This window comes from Canis lupus, chromosome 12 (assembly GCF_011100685.1).
Source record: "Canis lupus familiaris isolate Mischka breed German Shepherd chromosome 12, alternate assembly UU_Cfam_GSD_1.0, whole genome shotgun sequence".
NCBI classification, from domain to species: Eukaryota; Metazoa; Chordata; class Mammalia; order Carnivora; family Canidae; genus Canis; species Canis lupus.
The window spans coordinates 6,075,638-6,096,370 of record NC_049233.1 but is presented as its reverse complement, the minus strand read 5'-3'; the positions used below and the strand labels follow the sequence as shown (position 1 = coordinate 6,096,370).

The window sequence follows — 20,733 nt, the reverse complement described above, 5'->3', positions numbered from 1 at the left end:
TTCTGCATCTCTGTCCAGCTCCTAGGAAATGGTAACTTCTGATCCAGACACCACACTTTAGTGAGATCCCAGAGGTCGTGTTTGTTCAATATGACTTTGGAGGTGGGGGTAGGGGAGATTTTCCTCAGAGCATGGGGCAGTGAGCACCATAACTTGATCTGCCTTCCTGAGCAGTGGTGGTCTTGGAAGGATGAAGAGATTCAAAGTGCAGGGTGAGCTTCAACATTTTCTGGCTTTGGCTGCTGAGATTAAGCTTTTAGAAACAGTGTCCTAATGCCCCCCCCCCCGTTTTTAAATATTTTATTTATTTATTTATTTATTTATTTATTTATTTATTTGAGAGAGAGCAAAAGCTTAAGCAGGGGTGTGGGTGGAGAGGGGAGTCATAGGGTGAGGGAGAAGCAGGTTCCCTGCTGAGCAGGGAGCCTGATGTGGGACAAGATCCCAGGACCCTGGGATCACAACCTGAGCCAAAGGCAGATGCTTGGGATGCCTGGGTGGCTCAGTGGTTGGGCGCCTGCCTTTGGCTCAGGTCGTGATCCCTGGATCCGGGATCGAGTCCCGCATCGGGCTTTACCCCATCTCCAGACCCAGGCTTTAGCTGGTGTGGCAGCAAAGCCTTTCCAACTAAGCCCTCTGGAAGTCCTCAGCTTGATTTATTTTTGGATTGTGTCTCCAGAATACGTCAAAATAGCTTTCCCCGCGGAAGGGAAATGATTCCTATTCCTACCTACAGATCCTCGAACCAATCTGAGCCATCACTGTGGCCCCTTCTGGCACCACATTCTTGCAGCTTGTGGAGGAGGAAACATTGAGAAGCATATTTGTTCGAGTGGCGGAGTTTACTGCCCACAAAGAGCTTCGTGGCCTCGGAGCCTTGTTGCCTACAGAGTAGGTTACTACTCCAGGTAAATGCCAAGATAGGGATTTTCCAGCAACATTCTTTTACAGATAAGAGAGAAGCAAAGTGCAGGGGAAGAAAACATGTTAGGGTCTCACTCTAAGGTTGGCTTGGTCTCATTTTAGAAATTGGATCCCCCTTTGTTCTTCCAAGTGGGTAAAATTCACAATTCCTTAACTGCAACTGAAACCAGAGATGGCCAGTTTGGGGCAAAGTTTGCAGACAGACAGATGCGAGGCTTTTGTGTGAACTCTGGCAAAGCTTTCCCTCTGGAACTCGGTTTCCTCATTCGTCAAGCGAAGATTAGCACGAGGCTCCTGTTAGCCCTAAATTTCTGAATCTAGGTCATTCTGAGAAGATTCCTTCAGTCGCCAAGTTTCCACGGAGTATTTGCTGTTCTGGAAATGTGCCACTAGAGGCCGCTGTAAATATGGTTTAGCCCTGCAGCCGCTGTGGAAGGCCAGGCCTGCCATTCATTGCCATTCATGATGTTGCTAAGCCAGGCGGGCCACCCCTTAGATGTGAAAACCAGAACCTGTCCAGACTGCAAGGGGCTAGAATTGAGATGGCAGCCTCGCAGTAGATGCGTCTGTTGGTACATGCCGACCAGCCCTGTTTCCTGTCTAGATGGAGGAGAAAGCCCTCTGTGCGTGGCATGACAGGCAGAGGCCTTGGAACCGCAGGGCCTGGCTCTGTAGCATGCCCCGTTATCCAGGGCCAGTTCCCATTTAGCTGCTTAATATTCTGACTCACAGCTGAACTCACTCATTCAACAAGTACTCTTGGAGGCCCTATTTCACGCCCAGTAATAGCAAATATTTTTATAGAATCAGGCAACAGGAGGAAGCTTGAAAGGAAAAGTCATGGCCTTTATTCCATGCTCCATGGAAGCTTCTTATCTGTATTTTTCTCTTAATCCCCCAACTCAGTCTCTGAGGTGGGCATTTGTATGCCCATTTGCAGAGAAGCAAACTGGAAATCAAAGGTAAGGAGCATCAAACCTTGTACAGAGTGAATGAATGAATGAATAGAATATCCGCTCCACAGTTGTGTGGCTAGTACAAGGCTGGGCTAGGACTTGACCTTGGGAACTTCTGATCCCAATTTCAGACCTTTTATCTCCACTTCTGGCATATGGGAGAGGAAGAGGACATAGAGAAAAAGAGAATGATCTGGTGGCGGGCAGGGCTGAGAACCTGAGTCTCTTGCCTTGCAGGCTGGCCTGTCCAACCTGACTGCTGCATCCTGGAGTGCCCCCTGGCAGAGTTGGCTGGGGAGGCTCCAGACCTGGCTGTCTCTAAGCTCCTTCCCACCAGCCTGAACCAGGCCTGTGGAGGCACAGCAGGAGGGAAAGGGGGGAGGGAGCCCAAATGACCCTAATCAGTGTGTTTATTGGATCATAACTGTATTAGCCTCACAACTCAGTGAATCGCACAGAAATCACTTTCCTCTCCTTGAGGATCTTGCCGCAGCTCCATTAAAAGCTGCTGGCCCACGTGTACCTGTGAGGAAGCTCTGGTATAGCAGAAGCCGTGGGGGAGGAGGAAGAAGCAATATTTCTCCTTCCTCATTACACTGACAGGGAAAATGGCCATTTCACATTCACTGTATAAGAAAAGCCCCCAAAGGAAAGGGAATCCAAGGTTCACAATTGTCTTTTTGGCAACATTCAGCTCAGAGAAAATTCTCTTTGTGCCTCCCTTTTTGAAAGTGTTTGTGATGCTGTTTAAGATAAAACAAGAGTCGGGAAGGAACTTGCATTTGGGGAACATACCAGGTGCCAGATGCCTTGCACATATTATTCCACTGACTCTCTGAAGGCCCGCGAACAAGGCATTATGACATCTCATTCATAGATGCATCCACATCATGGGTGAAGATTCCACCCAGTTGGCAGGGCTAAGCTGGGAGATCTACTCTTTTCCCTCCACCATCCTCTAAACTCCCATGGGTTTGGTTTCTCCCTTTGCTCTCTTCTAACACTCAAAAAAAAAAACCCCAAAAAAACAGAAACTAGTATTCAAACCAGGTCACTGTGTGACCATGGCGGCTTCCGTCCCCAAGCCTCCATCTGTAGCCTGAGGACTAACCCCTCTCTTGTCTAAACTTCAGTGATTTTTCTTCCCTGGTGGCTCCCAGCACATCCTCAGCTAATTAGAATCTCACACCAACTCGGAGGGGAGGGCAGTATGGGTATTATTACCATTTTTTAAGCTAGGGGAACTTGAGAAAGCAGAAATGCAATGAGGTGTTCAAGGTCACAGCATGAATGCAGAAGCAGGCATTCTGCCTCCGGCCCCCAAGCTTGCAGGCAGGCTGCCTCTGAGGCTGTCAGCAGCAGCTCTGGGAGCCTGACACCTGAGCCTCACCCTGGCTCCTGATAGAATTATCAGAGAACCAGGGAACACATACTTCCCGTAATCAGGGCAACTTTTCTTAGCCAGGGGTGGAGGAGGCAAGATGTGAAGTGTGTCTGATGAGCTCCTCTCCCAGTGCAGGGCCCCGAGTTAATAAAACCCAGGGAAATCATGGCAGACAGCTGGAGATGCAAGCAGGCGAGCTCCAGGGGCAGGGCCACTGGGACTTCAGCTTCTGCACAAAACCAATCTCATGGCATTTTGTGCATGTTTAAGTTTTCTCCAGCAGCCAGGCAAGCAAACACCAGGCAGCTTGGCATGAAAATTAATTTCGACCTTAAAAAAAAGTGTTTCATCCTCAGTGGCTCTTCAGGCCACCCCAGTACAGGTACAGCCAGAAGAAGTGCTAAGGAGCGATGGTGATAGAATCTGAGGGCTTCGGTGAAATGGTAGCCCTGCACCCATCAGCCTGAGGTAGGGAGGGGCAAAGAGTCCTGTGGCCAGGACACTCATGGCCACTGGGGCAGGGGAGAACTGAGAGGGGTTTCTGCAAATAGAATCAATCTAGGCCACTTGGGTACAAATAGAGCTGTTCTGTCCCTCACCCAGGCCTGCACATGCCACTCAGGAACGTGACAAGTGTGTCGGTGGAAGGCTGGGACTTCAGAGAGGGACACAATTTGTTTTGGAGCTTGTGAAGAAATGTGAGGACTCACTCTTCATTTCCCAAGATGCTCAAACAAGAGGAAATGGGCTTCCATCAAGTGGAGAAAGAGTTCAGGAGGCCCAGGAGCAGACTGGCTGACTGGCAGTAATGTATTCAAATGCAATTAAGTCCAGTGAAAAGAAAGGGAGGCTGAGGCCCTGGGGGAAAGGCCAGGCTGTGGAGGACCAAGGTCCAAGGCCTGCAGGGCACACTCCCTGCTAGTGGAGAGAGGAGGGGAAAAAATTACCTAAGAAGAGTTGTGAAAGGAGAAAGGTTAGGAAAATCCATTCTAACTTCTTGGAAATGGTAATACTTGAAAGATGGGGAGGATTTGGGCCTGGCAGAAAGGAAATGGCAGGAGGAAAGGCCAGTGGCACCCAGGTGCAGCTGACTCTGGTTGGGTGCAAAAGCCCAATGTGGGTGGTGGGGAGGTGGACAATCACCCTGGCTTTTCTTGTGGAAGGCCCAGAGACGGCATATTTGTGTTTATCGATCAACAGAAAGTCAAGAAGGCCCATCTCTTCTTGAAGAAGCCAAGGTGAGAGAAGATTCCCGAGACTGATTCTTTTTTTTTTTTTTTTTAAATATTTTATTTGTTTATTCATGAGAGACACACAGGGAGAGAGAGGCAGAGATACAGGAAGAGGGAGAAGCAGGCTCCATGCAGGGAACCCGATGCGGGACTCGATCCCGGGCCTCCAGGATCAGGCCCTGGGCTGAAGGCGGCACTAAACCACTGAGCCACCCAGGCTGCCCGAGACTGATTCTAATCAGAGCTCCCATTCATTTTTATTTCTAGTTACTGCCTCTCAACAGAACAACCTTGGGCGAATTTCTTCTCCTCCCTAGGACTCACTTTCCAGGTCTGTAAAGTCTAGGCAAGTTGAATTATCTTTAAAGTCGGCAGTGCTGAGCTCTCTAAGATGGTAACTAACAATACTGAGCTGAATACTGGGTTACCTATTTGAGGGAAGGTGATGGACTGTGAGGTCTACACTGGACAAAGTGAGAAGTGTAAGGGTCATGGTCCTGAGCACAGATCAGATGGTGCAGACCAGTGAGGGGCTGGGAGCTAGAGACTCCTGGTCAGGCGCTGAAGGAGGACGGGAAAGAGGCCCGATGGTGTTGGGCCTTTGGACCCACACAGTCCTGGGTCTGCATCCTGTCATTGCTTACCTGTGTGTGCTTGGGCAGGTTAAGGTACTGAACAACTTTGGACCTCAGTTTCTTTATCTGTAAAGTGGAGCAGATAGTGCCCATTATTCTACAGATTTCTAGAACCAGTAATTCAAAGTAGGTGCTTTAACTCCACTGGACAGCTTCTGAGGAGACTGGGTCTCCCTCATTTCTACATCCCTGGTGATGAACTAGCACAGCTAGTTTGTACAGCTGGTTTGGCACAGGGGAGTATTTGCCAAATGGGACAGTAAGTAGCATCATGGGGTTAACGTGAGGATTAAATATGTGACATGTTAAATTCCCCCTGCTATGCCTAGTATATGGCAGCTTCTTGGTAAAAAAGAGATACATAAAAATCCCTCCTCTTCTCTGTGGTCCTGGCCTAGGGGCCCAGAGATTCGCCATCTGACAGTTGTCAAACTGAATTCATTATAGATGTTCACTAAATGTTTGCTGGACAGAAGGCTAGATGAGATGTGTGTGGTGGGGAAGACAGGCTCTGTTTGGGACCAGTAGGAGGAGGCCGAAGGTCCTCCTGAATGAGTTGATGTTTCAGAGGGAAAGGGTGGACTTTTATTTAGTCTTTAAAAAAAAAAAAAGATTTTTTTTATTTATTTATTTTTTTTTTAATTTTTTAAGATTTTATTTATTTATTTGAGAGAGTGAATGAGAGAGAGCACAAACTGGGGAGAGAGGCAGAGAGAGAGGGAGGAGACTCCCCACTGAGCAGGGAGCCTGAGGTGGGGCTCCATCTCAGGACCTTGGGATCATGACCTGAGCCAAAGGCAGATGCTTAATTGACTGAGGCACCCAGGTGCTCCTCATTTAGTCTTTTGACAAGCTGAGCACTCACAATGTACCGTGCACTGTCTCAGGGACGGGAGTGCACCACTGAACAAGACCAAGTCCTTGCCTGCATAAAACTTAAATCCTAGTGAGAAACTGACGAGATTAATGCTATAAGGGAAAATAAAGAAGGTCAGGGGATGAGAGTAATGAGGCACTGTGTTAGCTAGGATGGCCAGGAAAGCTTCCATGCAGAGGGGGCATCTGGACAGAGACCTGAGGGACTGGGCTGAGGGAACAGCAGGACACAAAGGTCCTGAGAAAGGAGTTACAGGGCCAACAAGGAGGTCAGTGTGGCTGGCACGCAGTCAGTGAGGTGAAGAGAAAGATGAGATGAAGTCAGAGAAATCACAGGGAAGGGAGGGGACAGAGCCCATAGCCCAGTAAGTCCTCTTACCACAGAGTAAAATGGGAGCCAGGGGAGGATCTCCAGCAGAGGAACATCACAACCTCACTTTGGTCTCACGGTCTAGACTTTGGTCTAGACTTTAGATGACTTTGGTCCATCTAAAGTGGATCCCATGCTGCTGTGAAGATTCCAGTAGCTAGACTGTACTGGGTGGGAGGTGCCCTTCACTTGGAAAAGCATGAGTGGGTGGAGGGAAGAAGAGAGCAAGAGACATGAGAGCAAGCTAGTGCCCACTGGGCTGCCATAGATACCAGGGCAGGGTGGGTGGTGGGAGGGGTGGATCCTAGGGCAAGAAGGCTGCTGGGCTGGCAGAGAAGGGCCCTGGGGCTTCTCTTTGCCCCAGTGAATCATGGACCCAGTTAGCTGGCCCTATGATCTGGGGAGAAGTAGGAGGGAGGGCTAGTGTGCAGTTCAGGTTGGGATGGTAGGGCATCTGGCTGGAAGACCGCTGCCACCCTCTGGGAAGAATGGGTACTGGAGGTGTGGCGAGCTCTGTGGCTGGCTTTTGCTTCTTTCACCCTGACAGAACAGGGCTTCTCTCCACACCTCAGGCGGGTCCTCACTGTTTTGGGTCCCTGACCTTGCTGCTATTGGTGGAGTTTCTTATTGGGAGGAAAGAGTTCAGGCGAACTTGAGTGCATCATTCTCCCTCTCTAAGCTTCTTAGTCAATGAAGGGGTTTAGCTAGATGGTCTCCAAGCCCCTTCTAGCATTTCTATTAATGGATGGAATCAGACACTACATCTTTCCCACCTCTGTACTGCCGTGGAGGTTTCAGGTTTCTGTTGTGCCCTCTATTTTTCCTTTTGTCTTCAGGGCTGCCATGTATGGAGGTGGAGGGTATTCACTGCACAAGGACACCCAACCAAGGGAGTAAGTGGAGGCTCAAAGCCAGCCCACACTCTGCTCAACAAGCCATGTGCCCTGTCTGGCTCAGAGTTTCATGTCCCTAGAGTAAAGAACACATTTTTCTAGTTTATTCTAAGGTGTGGTATGGGCAGCCCCCACTGCCCTGTCGCATGCATAGTCCTTCTGCTCTTCTGTGTCCTTTTTCTCCTACCATCACAAGTCTGAAACAGGGCAGATCTGAGGGCAGCATTTACACGAAGTGTCTTGAGAGGGTGGGCAGCAGCTGTCTTCGCTGTGAAGATCTCTGCCTCATATACCCCGCGGTGCTTTTCCTCTCCTTCTTATCAATGCTGCAAGTTGCCTCTCGAAATTGCTCTGCCATCATTAACACCGCAGATTAGGTCAGATGAGAGCGTGTTTGCAGTCTTGGATGGCAAAGGCAAAGCGCTGATGCTGATTATTCCAGATCTTCTGGGCATGGCCCATTCCGTGCTCACAGTTCCTAATCAGAGGGATGAGTACTGGTTACGTGGCCGGGCGGGCCAGGGCCGTGGTTGGTTCTGATCTGGCCACCAGGCCCAGACAACACGTCTGCAGCACCTGCTGGCCTATCGGCTGGCTTGCCTCAACATCACAAGGGACCTCAGTAACTTGGCACTAGCGTAGCCCTCAAAGGAGAAATGACCCATCAGATGGCACATCTGCTGGCTGCTTTTGAACCACTGGCACTTCATTTAAGCAAGGACTAAAAAAAAAAAAAAAAAAAAAAAAAAAAGCAAGGACTGTGAGCATTTTGCCCTGGGCCTGATCAGCAAGCTTTGGATTCTGGGGCTCACTCTGTTGACCATGTAGCCGAGGAGTGTCTTGCAATCCTTCAGCGTTCCCTTCTGAAAAGCTCATGTGCCTGGAAGAGGCCAAGACCTGTGGCCTGGTGCCATGGCCCCTCACCTCTTGGCTTCCCGCTCTTACTGCTGCCACCTTTACCCGGCGGCCCAGCCACACCAAGCTCCCCCAACACGGCTCTCTGGCCCTTGGTCGTGCTGGCTGTCTGCCAGGAGCACCTGCTCAGCTTTGTGCTTCGGGCAGAGGTTCGTCACCTGTGGCGGCAGCTCTTCTGGCAATGCCCTCATCTTTACCACTTCAGTGCGCTCCAGCCCCGTAACCTGCTGGCAGCACTTGCATTCCTTTGCCCAAAGCTTTCTTGGCCTCTTGAACCTGCATTCGCCACTCTGTGCTGGCTAGGCCAGAGTGCCCGGGAGTTCCCCCTTGCCCCCACAAAACAGTGACCCTCAGCCCCTGAGCCAACCACCGACAAACGCTGGTGTATACACACCCTGCTCTCTCACCCTTCTACGGGGCTAAATTTGAGGCGTGTTCTACATAATTTGCCCGAGCTCCTCTGTGGGAATGAGCCCTAGCTGCTCAGGGATAACTGGCCTGATAAACCCCCCGGAAGGGCCTACTTATCTGTCTTACCCCCATCCTCCCCACATAGTGTTTCTTTAACTCCCAAATAAACTACTCACATTCAATTAGCAATAATCGCTCCTCCGATAAACCTCATTGGCTATGACACTGCCACTGTGCAAAGCTAACTATTCACATTCAAACCTTTCTCTCAGGGTCTGCTTCTGGGGGAACCAAACAGACATCATTTCCAATGTCCTTTTCAAGAGCACTTTTTTTTTTTTTTTTGAGAGAAAGAGCACACACGTGCATGATCATGGAAGGAGGGAGGCAGAAGGAGAGGGAAAGAATGTTAAGTAGGCTCCATGCCCAGCACAAGGTCTGACGCAGGGCTCAATCTCATGCCCCGAAGATCGTGACTTGAGCTGAAATCAAGAGTTGGACGCTTAACCAACTGAACCACCTAGGCACCCCCAGATCCTCTTTTTGCAGTTTCCCCTGATCCTCCCTTCTTTCCACTCTTAAGGCAAAACTGTTGGCCACTCTTTTCTGTTCCCAGGGACTTTATACCTACCTCCAAGGCACTCCTCCCGCTGCATTGTGGCTTATCTGTCTGCATGTCCTGGGGCCCCTACTAGCCTGAGGACTCCTTGGGGACAACATGTTATTTGTCTCTTTATTCTCGGAGCCTAGGATAGCATGTGGCACAGAACAGGTACCCAAAACAATTTTTTTTTTTTGCCAAAGACCCAGCAGTGGAAATGCAATGACTGAGAGGGAATGGAGAGAAATAGACAAGTAGAGAATCCTTCTAGAAAGGCCTGGGGGCTGCTAGCCCAGATGCTGTCACATAACAAAGTAACGGGGTAGAGTTTCAGTCTCACTATGCACTGGCTGAGCAACCTGCAATAGCTCCCTATGGTTGCCCTCCCCAACATGGCCTGATTTCATATATGGTTTTAAAGACCATCATCTGGCCCCATCCCAAGAGGCGGTCAAACTTGGGTCCCAAAGACTGGGGTTCAAATTCTTCTGTCAGTTCCCACCTGGCTGTTCAGGGAAAGTTCCTTAGCCTCTCTTGACACTAGCTTCCTTATTTATTAAATGTGGATAGTAATGCCTCACACTTATATTTTGAGAATTTAAAATCATACACAGCCCTTATGAGAGATTCTAAAACCACTGCGTTGTATACTTTAAATGGTGAATTTTATGCTATGGGAATAATATTTTTTTTAAGATTTTATTTATTTATTCACAGAGACAGAGAGAGAGAGGCAGAGACACAGGCAGAGGGAGAAGCAGGCATCATACAGAGAGCCTGATGTGGGACTCGATCCTGAGTCTCCAGGATCACGCCTTGGGACCTGCACCACCAGGGCTGCCCCGGGGAATAATATTTTTTAAAAAAGAATTAAGCATGGTTTCTAGCCTGCGGTAGGCTCTCTGAAAATAGAATGGTTGATTATCAAGAAGTTTCCCAAGTGGCCCTAGCAGTGGGCCAGACACACAGTAGGTACTCAGTAAATACCTGTGGAATGAATGGATAACATATTCCACAAGTATGTTTGGAACATTGTCAAGGACAGGTAGGTGGGAGGTGGGAGGTGGGAGGGAGAGGAGGGCATAGAAATTCTGAGCCCAGTATTGGTTCCCTCAGGAAAGTTGGCCTGAATTATTCTCTTGGGAGATGGGGCCACATATCCAAACGGAGGTGGGCCTTCAGACCCAGGCGAGCCCCACTGCCATGCGAATCCCAGCCGCCTCTGCCCCTTTGGTGTGGGTCTCAGGTAGCAGAAGGAGTCCACCCTGAACCCCCGAGTAAAAGGAAAACACTTAACCTAGGTCAAGGAATGTGTTCTTATATTCATCTTTGACTCTGGCTGTTTCTAACGTTCTGGGAATTGACTTCAAACAATCTCAACAAGCCAGTTACCCAGCTGCCTGAGGCAGGGCCCAGAGGGCGTGGCTTTCCCCGGGTCCAGCCTCAGGCTCTAGGCCTCCCCGCAACCCCCCTCCCGGTCCCTTCCCTCCCCGGCGTCGGGCGGTGGGCGCGGAAAAGCGGGCTCCAGCTCAGCACAACTTGCACGGAGGCTGAGGAGGGGCTGCGGGGGATTTTCCGGAGCCAAGTCTATGCGTGCAGCCCCTGGGAGACGCCACAGCGTGGCGACCCCGAGTCTGGGAGGGCCAGGATGAGGCAGGGTGGGGCCGGTCGGGCCCTGAGGCCACGAAGGGCTTGGTTCTGGAGGGGGCCCCAGCTGAGGGGTGCCTCAACTGTCCCCTCGGTCCCAGGACAGGGATCAGAACCCGGCACACAGCAGCCTTCCACGCGGTGCTGGTTGGATGGGAGCCCAGGGGGCTCCAGCCACCCTCTCAGTCTGGTAGAGGAAGCTTCTAGACCCCAGGGGCTGGCTCAGCCACTAGTCACGACGGGCCGGAGATGGGGAGGGAGCTGGCGGGTGGCTTAGGTGGTTGACGCCAGGCCCGGAGGGCGCCCGAGGTGGATTGGGGGGCACCCATGCACAGGCCCTGCCTAGGCCTAACGGCCCTGCCTGGGAAACCGAGGAGGCCCCTCTGGGCCCTGGGGTGGCCCCCACACACCTGCCCAAGAGATGGGATTCTGCTTATAGACTCGCCCCGCCCCCCCGCTCCGTGGGGCGCACCCGCAGCAAAGAGCCCCTCGAGCCTCGGGCGGGGGGCGGGGGGGCGGGGATGGTTCCTTTGCGCACGTCGCTGCCACCCCGCCCCGCGCAGGCCCTCCTCCAACACGCCCCGCGGTTCACGAGCCGCTCTCCCTCTGCCAGTAGGAAACCCCTGAGGGGGTTGGCGGTGGGCGCAGAGGGAGACGCGCGCGGCCGGGACCATCTCCGGCTGTCACCCCCCCCCCAGGCTTCCAGCATCTGGAGCCGCGGCCCCACGCCCGCCACGCGCGCACACACGCGCACACACAGACTCACGCTCGCACCGACACCCTCACACCCGTGCGCAGACCCCGCCCGCGGCCCCGCCCCGGCCCCTGCGGGCGCCCCCTCCGGCGCTCGCGGACCCCGCACGCAGCCCGCCCCGGCTGGCGGGAGGCGGCGGCTTCGGGCACATTTGATTTTCCCGCAGCCCGGGCGCCCGGGAGCCCGCGCCCGAGCCGGGGAGGAGGCGGCGCCGCGGCCGGCTCCCCAGCCCCGCTGCCGCCCGCGCGCAGACCCCGCGAGAGGAGGCGCAGCCCCGGCGTCCCCGCTCCGCGCTGCCGGCGCCCGGCCACCCCCGCGCCCGCGCCCGCGCCCGCCCCGGCCCCCACGCCCCCTCCCTCGCCCGCACCCCCTCGTCCCCCCGAAGCTGCACGCCGCTCTCCACGACGCCGCGCGTCCCTCCCGGTGACCTCTCCCCGCGCCCCTCCGCCTCCCTCCGCCGCGCCCCGGCTCCCCCGCACCTGGCCCCCTGCGGGCCCCCGGCCTCCTCGCCGCGGCCCCCGCTCCCTCCCCTCGCCGCGGCCCCGCTCCCTCCCCTCCGCCCCCCTTCCCTCTCTCACTTCCCACGCCCCCTCTTCGCGCTCCTCTCTCCTCCCTTTGCCGCCCAGCGCCGGCTCCGGAGTTGGGGGAGAGCCCAGGGTTTCAGTCGCTTTGGAGGAGGCGTGAATCGCGCAGGGATTGACTAATTGGGGGTGGGGGGCGCGGTGGGCGATGGAGCAGCCCGAGGACATGGCGTCGCTGAGCGAGTTCGATTCCTTGGCGGGCAGCATCCCGGCCACCAAGGTGGAGATCACCGTGTCCTGCAGGTGAGCGCCCGCCGGCCGGTCCCCCCGCCCCGCCCCGCCCCGCCCCGCGCCGCGCCGCGCCCGGCCCTGGAGCCCCGCGGCCTCCGCCGCCCGGACCCCTCCCGTCGCGCCCCCTCCAGCTTCCAGGACCACCGCTGCCCGCCTGCGGCCGAGCCCTGCCCAGCCACGGGGGGGGGGGGCGGCGGAATGGGAGGCCAGGCTCGGGGTCGCACCGCGGAAAGTTTGCACTCCAGGCTGTTGCCGGGAGGAGAAAGGCAGACCCGGGAGGAGGAGAGGGAGGTTGTGAAAGGCCATCCCAGGGTCTCAGCACAGGCGATTTCCGATCACCTCCTCCCCAAATGGAGAAGTGGGTGATTTGCCCCATCCTTCCCAGGCATACCCAGCCTCTGCCTTCCATGCCCTTCTCTCCTGCCGTCTCCCTGCTGCTTTGCCCCAACACCCTCCTCTCCTCTGCCCCCACCCACTGTCCCAGACCCCAGGATTTACAGCTTTTCTTCACCTCCAACAGCAAAACTGACTCGTGGAAAAGGATCAGATTGATTCATTCATACTGAGCTGTGGATAACTGATAACAACTTCTTCAAGTGGCGCCATTAAAAACAAAACAAAAACAAAAAAAACCCAATAACTTAGGTACAAAAATCTTAAGCCAAAGGACTAGAACACTGAGGATGGAATTTTAGAGTCCAGCAGGGGAGGGGAGGTGTGTTTTTGTGGGCTACCACCCCCAAATCCTCAGTCATGGCACACGGAGTCTGGGGATAACTTCTCCATCTAAGAGCCAGGTCTCCTCCTGTTTCTCCTATCTGGGGAGAAGGCTGCCCCAAGCAGTAAAGGGGCGCCGGTGGAGAAGGAGGATTTTTCTCTAGCGCAGTGGTGGCTTAGGGCTGGCCTGGGGTCCCTGCGGGGCTGAGGCTGTGAGGGGTGCTATGGGCCAGGCGGAGACCACCTTTGACCTAACCCCAGAGATGCCATTCCTCCTGCCCCAATGACCAACAGCATTTCCAGAGTCCTGGCTGTGCCCTTGTAACAAATCACCCACCCCATTTTTATCCAGGTCCCTCTCTGGTCAGAGCCTTCACTCGCCCTCATGGCCTCCCAACCTTCTTTTCCAAAGTTGTGGCACTGATGTTGGTGTGTGTGTGTGTGTGCGCGCGCGTGTGTAGACAGAGCCTGAGGAGCGACTGGGGATTTGAGGGCGAGTGGGAGCGAGGGCTAGTGCGGTGGAACACAGCCCCCTTCCCCATGCCAGACCCTTCCTGGGTCTCCTGTGGTAGCTTCCACATGTCTCCGCCATGGTCGCACACATCACTATCAGAATTATGTCCTGACACCATTTGCATCTTGCCATGGCTCTGCTGGGAGATTCCTGATGGCCCATTAGCTCCCGTCTCACCTCCTCAGCCATCAACAGTTGCCACAGCCTGCCTTCCCTCCCCTGTGGAGCACACATCCCTGCGCCTGATGCTCCCTCCCAGCTTGTCAGGCTTGTGTCAGAGCTGTCTCCAGATCCTTGTCACCGCTGAGCTCCGAGCAGCCAACTCCCCATCCTGATTTCACCCCTCCTTCATCTCTGCTGGCTCATGTCCCCCCATCCTGAAAAGTCCAGCCTCATGCCCCCCCCCCACCTCCAGCTGTCCTTCTCACCCATGAGACACCCAGCCAGCATCACACAGGCTTCTGTGTCCTCTAGGTCCTGAGTACTCAGCCAGGGCCAAGGGTTCACTCACACACTGAGCACTGAATCTCTGAAGACACCTCAGGTACGGAGACTTCATCCCTCTTCCCCCAAAGCAACCGTAGAAGCAGTGGAGGACAGGGATCCCCACCCTGGCTCTGACCCGTGACCCCTCTACTGCAGTGGAGTTGGAGGAGGCAGAGGGCATGTGGTCATGTAGCTTTGGAGTCCAACACCTTGAAATGGATTTTGCTCCACCCTTTGAGGCAAACTTTTAGCCTCCATTGCCCCTGTTTGTCAAATGCACACGATGAACCTGTATTTGAGAAATCTTTGCTGAGGTAGCTCACATGCTTCAAAAAGTGGTTGGCATGAAGTGGGATATTCAACAAATATTGTTGGAAGAACTAACTTAAGGAACAGAGGATCATGAAGCCCCCAGCACACTACTTTGCACTTGCTGGGCATGTAACAGATGCTCCGTAAGTAGCCATGATGATTACCGTAAGGCAGTAGTATTTGGCCCCTCCTGTTTGCTCTCTGAAAGTGGAGGTGTCCAAAGGACTCAAACCTTTTGCCTAAGAAGTACCTTGGGGTGCACCCGAGTTCCTGAGGAATGTAGTTTGGGATCAACCCTCCCAAAGGATAGGTATCTCTTCCCTCTCAAAGGACATGATCCATCAGACTGAGGAAGGCCTGACTCAGGCCCTGCTCCTGGTTTCCTGAAAGCTAGAGTGTGGAAAGTGGAAGGGTTTTGGTAGGAAGAATGAGGAGGCAGGAGGCCCCTGGAACAGAGGAGGCCAGAAAACAGTCCAGATGGGCTTGAAATTGTAAATCCATCTCTTTGCCTCAGCCAGGTCCAACTGTTTAGGTTCTACAAGAGACAGAATGAGAGAGAGAGAGAGAGAGAGAGAGAGAGAGAGAGAAGGCAAAGGGGGAGGGGTTTAAGAAGAAGCTTAGGGAGGAGGGAGAGCTGCACAGATTGGCTTTCTCCAGCATATCTTACATTCCGTGGTCATAAGTCTTCCTCCACTATATCCCATGGTCAGCACTGACTGGGTCCCAGGAGAAGAGGCCTAGGGATGCCCTGCTCTGAGTCTCCCAAGTGACCCCTTCTGGTAGGCATGGAGCAGTAAGCAGGCAGGGGGGTTGGGGGGGTGAGAACTCCAGTGGGCTTTAGAATAGGCAGCTGGGGTTGAGGAGGCCATATTTCAGGGAACTGGAAACCAGCCTTTCTCGGTGCCAGTTACCTTCCCTCTCTGCTCTGCTCCTCAGAAAGATCCCTGCTACCCCCTGCACCCCCAGGAACTCTCTGCAGTTGCCTAGGAGAAGACCCAGCCCCTTGCCATGCCTATCCTAGGAAACTCCTAGTTGAGAAAAGCTGCCTGGTAAAGGTGCATGTCTGAGCCCCAGCACAGAACCACCTGGAGGCCTAGCCACACCTCCCCTAAAGCCACCTGACAGTGTGGGATGGACATATTTGGGTCCCTGCTTTGGGTAGAGTGGCTCTTGGGCTAATCTAAAGTCCACCCCCAAACAGTTGTTTTTGCCAACTTTGGTGAATTCAAGGTTGAATATTGTAAAGCTTCTGGTTGTTTGGCTCAGTGGTTAGGAACATGAGCTGTGGGGTATATCTACCTGGGTTCAAATCCCAGCCCTGTCCTCATGATACTGCATAAACTACTTAATCTGTGCCTCAGTTTCCTTATCTGTAAGAGATGTGTAGTAATTCTTATCACAGCTCTGAGGATAAAATAGATTAATCCATGAGTAGTAATTTATTTGCCTTTATTTGATACCTGGGAGTAAATAAAAATCTTTCTAGTTGGGTCCCGGGGTTTGTGTGGGTCCTGGAGATCTGAACCATCTAGAGATTCTTTTTCACTTCTCTTCCCCTCAGCTTTATTGAGATATATTTGACATACTGTATACATTTAAATATTCTGAGGGGTTGTTTTGGGGGTGAGTAGGGTAGATGGGTTTGTGGAACCAGATACCAGCAGACATTGTAGAAAATGTGAGCCACAAGCTTCTCTTTCCTCTGATGGTCTTGTTCGACCTTTCCTAACTATTAGCCTCCCTGCAGACCAGGTCAAAACTCAGCTATCCAGTGTTCCATTCCCCAAAGTCCTCACTATTTTTCAGGTCTCTCCATGCAGGGATCCAGATTGGCAGCGTGTTGCTTAGAAAGAGTGATTTGCATTTTTTATGTAACAGGAAACCTTTGCACTTCCAGAGGATCTGCTGGAAGAAGGGATGCACGGTTTCACATGGTGGGGCTCCTGAGACCCATCTGGAAGACGAGGAGGGGAGAGTCCAGAGGCAGGGAGTTTCTTGGCCGTGCTGGAATCTCTCAAGCAGCTGCCCTGTCCTTGCCAGCGGGCGGGGCTGGTAGGCAGCCGTTGCCTCTGCCCCCAAGATATTTTCTGCTTGTCTGTTCAGGTTGGCGGTTTGCTGCCCTGGGGCCTGAGAGGCAGCCTAGCTCAGGAGCTGTGCCCTGGGCCTCTCAGGAGTGTGAATGGGCTCTGAATGCTTTCTTCTGACAGGCATGGGGAGGGCAGCTTTGGGGAAGGAGGAGCCTGGGGACAGTGTGGCAGCTGTCAAAGCCAGAGCTAGGAGAAAGAGGTCCATCCAGCCACCAGAATACTCCAGGGCACTTGTTAGTGGAGCCAGGGGAATGAGAACAGTGGGATTTACTGAGTGCTCACTACATGCTAGGCGCTTTACATCAGTATGAGGCTCAACCATATGCAGTTGCCTATATTCAATGGTTTTTGACCTACTGGAGTAGCAATTTGATTCAAATTGAGATTATGGATTATGATGTTCATTTTCAATTGCCTAGTAACAAATTGCCCCAAAGCTAGCGGTTTCTCATCTTACAGTTTCTGTAGGTCAGAAGCATGGGCACAGCATATCTGGCGTCTCTGCTACCGCCTCCCCAGGCTGACATCAAGGCGTCTGCAGGGGTTCTGATCCTCATCTGAGGCTCCTGGCCCAGGCCACGCCCATTTAGATGGTTGGGAGGATTTGATTCCTCGCAGCAGCGATGAGATTGAAGTCCTGTTTTCCTGCTGGCTGTTGGATTGGGATGGTTCCCAGCTCCTAGAGGCCACCCTCAAGGCCTAGGCATGTGGGCATGGCAGCTTCCTCCTTCCCAGTCTGCCATGACGGAGTGCTATATAAGTAACAGTAATCACAGGAGTGAGTATCCATCACATTCCCAGGTCCCACCCACACTCAAGGGGAGGGGATCATGCAGGCTTGTACACGGAGGTGAGGGGGGTTAGGACTCTTGGGGACCATCTTAGATTGCTGCCTTCCACAGTGACTATATCTTTTTAACCTTTCAATAGTCCTATAAAGTAGGGAGTAGTATTTTCCCTTTTTTTTAAAAATTTTTATTTACTTTATGATAGTCACAGAGAGAGAGAGAGAGAGAGAGAGAGGCAGAGACACAGGAGGAGGGAGAAGCAGGCTCCATGCACCGGGAGCCCGATGTGGGATTCGATCCCAGGTCTCCAGGATCACGCCCTGGGCCAAAGGCAGGCGCCAAACCGCTGCGCCACCCAGGGATCCCTAGTATTTTCCCTTTTTGATTAGGAAACCAGAGCTCAGAGAGATTAAGGGACCTACCTGAGGTTACAGTTAGCACATTTTGGAGAAGGGGCTCCAAATCCAGTTTCCTCAGACTTCAAAGCCTTGAGGCCTTCTTGAGGTTGGGGGTTGAGTTCTCCATGAGGGTCATGGTAAGGGCCTGGGTACCAGTGATAGTAGATGGTACCAAAGAGCTGCTGCACTCTCTCTAGGGATGGAAGAGGCCTTCCTTACTCAGAGATGCCTCTGGCTCTGGGAGGCAAACTCAGAACTGGAGAAATCTCTAGGAAGCAGAGGCCAGAGAGTCAAGGGATGGCAGCCAGCTTTCCATGGCATCCAGATCTCATGGTGGTAGCTTACCATCCCTCCTCTCTCAGCTCACAGTTCTCCCTGCTTCAACCCAAGGGCATTGCTGGAGATGCCCTACCACTTGGAGGAGAAGGTAGGAAGGAGGTAAGGGGAATAAGGTTGGAAAGCTTGGGGGCACTGAGTATCAGGTTCAGCTAGAAATGCTTTGTCTATGGATAACAGAAAATCTGTTAGTGGCTCAAACACAAAATATATTTATTTTTCTCAGATCACAGTGAGTCTGGAGGTAGGTTATCCCAGTGTGGGTTTATCAGCTCACTTTACTATCGAAGACCCAGCAATCTTTCTCCTCTTCCATCACCCAAATGGTGGGCCTCATTGTTGCAAAATGGCAGCCTCTGTTCCAGGCATCACAACCACATCCAAAGATAGGAAGCAAGGCATAGGGCCAAAGGCTTCTCTTTGACAAGTTCTTTTTATCTGAAAAGTGCAGTCCCTCCCAAAACCTCTCACCAGACTTCCCCTTCTATTTTAATGGGTAAAGCCAGGTCTCATGTCCACCCCTAGACTAACATGTTAATTAGCATGGGCTGCAGTAACCAAATACCATAGACTGGGTGGCTTAAACAATAGAAATTTATTTTCTACTGTTCTTGAGGATGGGAGTCTGAGATCAAGGGGTCAGCATAGTTGGGTTTTAGGGAGGACCCTCTTCCTGGCTTCAGATAGCCACCTTCTCACTGTGTTCTCATATGACAGAGAAAGAGAGATCAAGCTCTCTGGGGTCTTATACAGGCAGTAATCTCATCATGGGCCTCACCCTCATGACCTCAGATAACCCTAATTGCCTTCCAAAGGCCATGTCTCCAAATACTGTCACATTGGGATTAGTGTTTCTTTCAATATATAAATTTTAGGAGGTACACAATTCAGTTAATAGCAACAAGGGACAGGAACGTGCCTTCTAAGACTTTGGATGTTTCCATCAGATACCTGAAACAATGTGGGTTCTGTTAGCAGGAAGAGAGTGAGGAATGCTTGCTAGGTGGACAGCCATGGACTCTGCCACACGAGGCTTTCCAAGTGATCCATAGCAACCCGAGCTCCCTGGGGGTGCCAGGGGCCTAGAGTTTGGCATCTCTGAGGACTAGCTCCTCAGATTTTCCTGCAGTCAGTAGACAGCCTGTGTTAGGTGACTGGGGACTGATTTTCCAAGCACGGCTTGGCCAGATCCCTGACTACCTCTCTTCTTGTTTTCTTCACAAGGCAAAAAAACCCAAAACAGTATGATAAATTGACAAACATTCCTGACAAAACACAAGGCAAGGTGCCTCTGTCCTCTCTTATCACCTGCCTCCGATGAGCTAGGGTAGTGCCTGAAGGTCGCTATGGGAGAGCTGTATGCCTTTAGACCTTGAAGAATCCTCGGCAGGACACTGAAAGTCAAGGTGATTCCCGGCTTACCCTCTCCAAAATCTTGGCAGGTTGTTCAAGTTCTCCATCAAGTTTCTCAGTCTCTCCATCTGTAAAATAGGGGGAAATATTGGTCCTGTCCACATTCTATAAGGTTGCTATGAAGACAAAAGAGGTTGTATTTTATGAGGTTCTATGTAAACTGGAATGTGCTAAATAAAATTAATGGTGCTAATAGGCACCAGTAACTGATCACTACTGATACATTCATTCCTTCGATAATTGATACTGATCCTCATTTGCTATTGAGCCTTTACAGTTTGAAGTGCCGAGGATACAGTGGTGAACAAGAATGACTGTCCCATAGAACTCACGATGGTGTGTGTGTAGGGGGGCGATATAACAAATGTGTTCATTTTTTTTATTAAGCCAATAATGTCTGTTAAGATAGGTGCTCTGCAGGTAAGTTTGGTGTCGTAGGGGACACTTTATTTTTTAAGATTTTATTTATTTATTCATGAGAGACAGACAGAGAGGCCGAGATACAGGGAGAGGGAGAAGCAGGCTCCCTGCGGGGAGCCCGATGCAGGACTCGATCCCAGGACCCCAGGATCATGACCTGAGCCAAAAGCAAACGTTCAACCACTGAGCCATCCAGGTGCCCTCGTTGGGGCACTTTAGACAGGATAAGCAGGTGACTTTGAGGTGAGATCCAAAGGATGAGAAAGCCAGCTGGGGGAGGATCTGGGGAAGGTAATTCAGTTAGGGAGAACAGGAAGTGTAAAGGCCCTGTGGCAGGAAAGACTTAGGTATGCTTGCAAAACTGCAGGGAGGCTGGTGTGGCTGGAGCAGTGTGAGGTAGAGAGTGAAGGGGGAATGAGGTTCGAGAGGAGATGGGGGACGTGGGGGTGGAGGGAGTGTGCGAGTCATGGCCTTGTGACCCACGCTAAGGAGTTTGGTACTCTAAGAGCATTTGGAAGTTTAAGGTGGTTAAACAGGAGTAATATGATCTGATGCGTTTTTTTTTTTCCTTTTAAAGGTTTATTTATTTATTTTAGAAAGAGAGAGTGGTGAGGAGGGGCAGAGGGAGAGGGAGAGAGAGAGTCCCAAGCAGACTCCATGCTGAGCACAGAGCCAACATGGAGCTCGATCCCAGGACCCCGAGATCATGACCTGAGCTGAAACCAAGAGTTGGATGCCTAACTGACTGTACCACCCAGGTGCCCTGATCTGATTTGTTTTCTAAAAAAACTTTGGTTACTGTGAAGAGAAGGGGCTGGGGCAGAGTGGGGTAGGACAGGGGGAGTGGGGTAG

At 52.3% G+C, this 20,733-nt stretch overlaps 1 protein-coding gene across 3 annotated transcripts in view; it reads left to right on the top strand.

Annotated features, from left to right (window-relative positions):
• Nucleotides 1-12,149: 12,149 nt before the first annotated feature.
• CPNE5 (copine 5) overlaps nt 12,150-20,733 on the top strand; it is a 90,416-nt gene continuing 81,832 nt past the window's right edge. For all 3 annotated transcript variants that reach the window (XM_038553892.1, XM_038553893.1, XM_038553894.1), the window contains exon 1: nt 12,150-12,422. In XM_038553892.1, the coding sequence (XP_038409820.1) occupies nt 12,328-12,422 (95 nt within the window). In that variant the 5' untranslated portion in view covers nt 12,150-12,327. The remainder of the gene's footprint in view (nt 12,423-20,733) is intronic.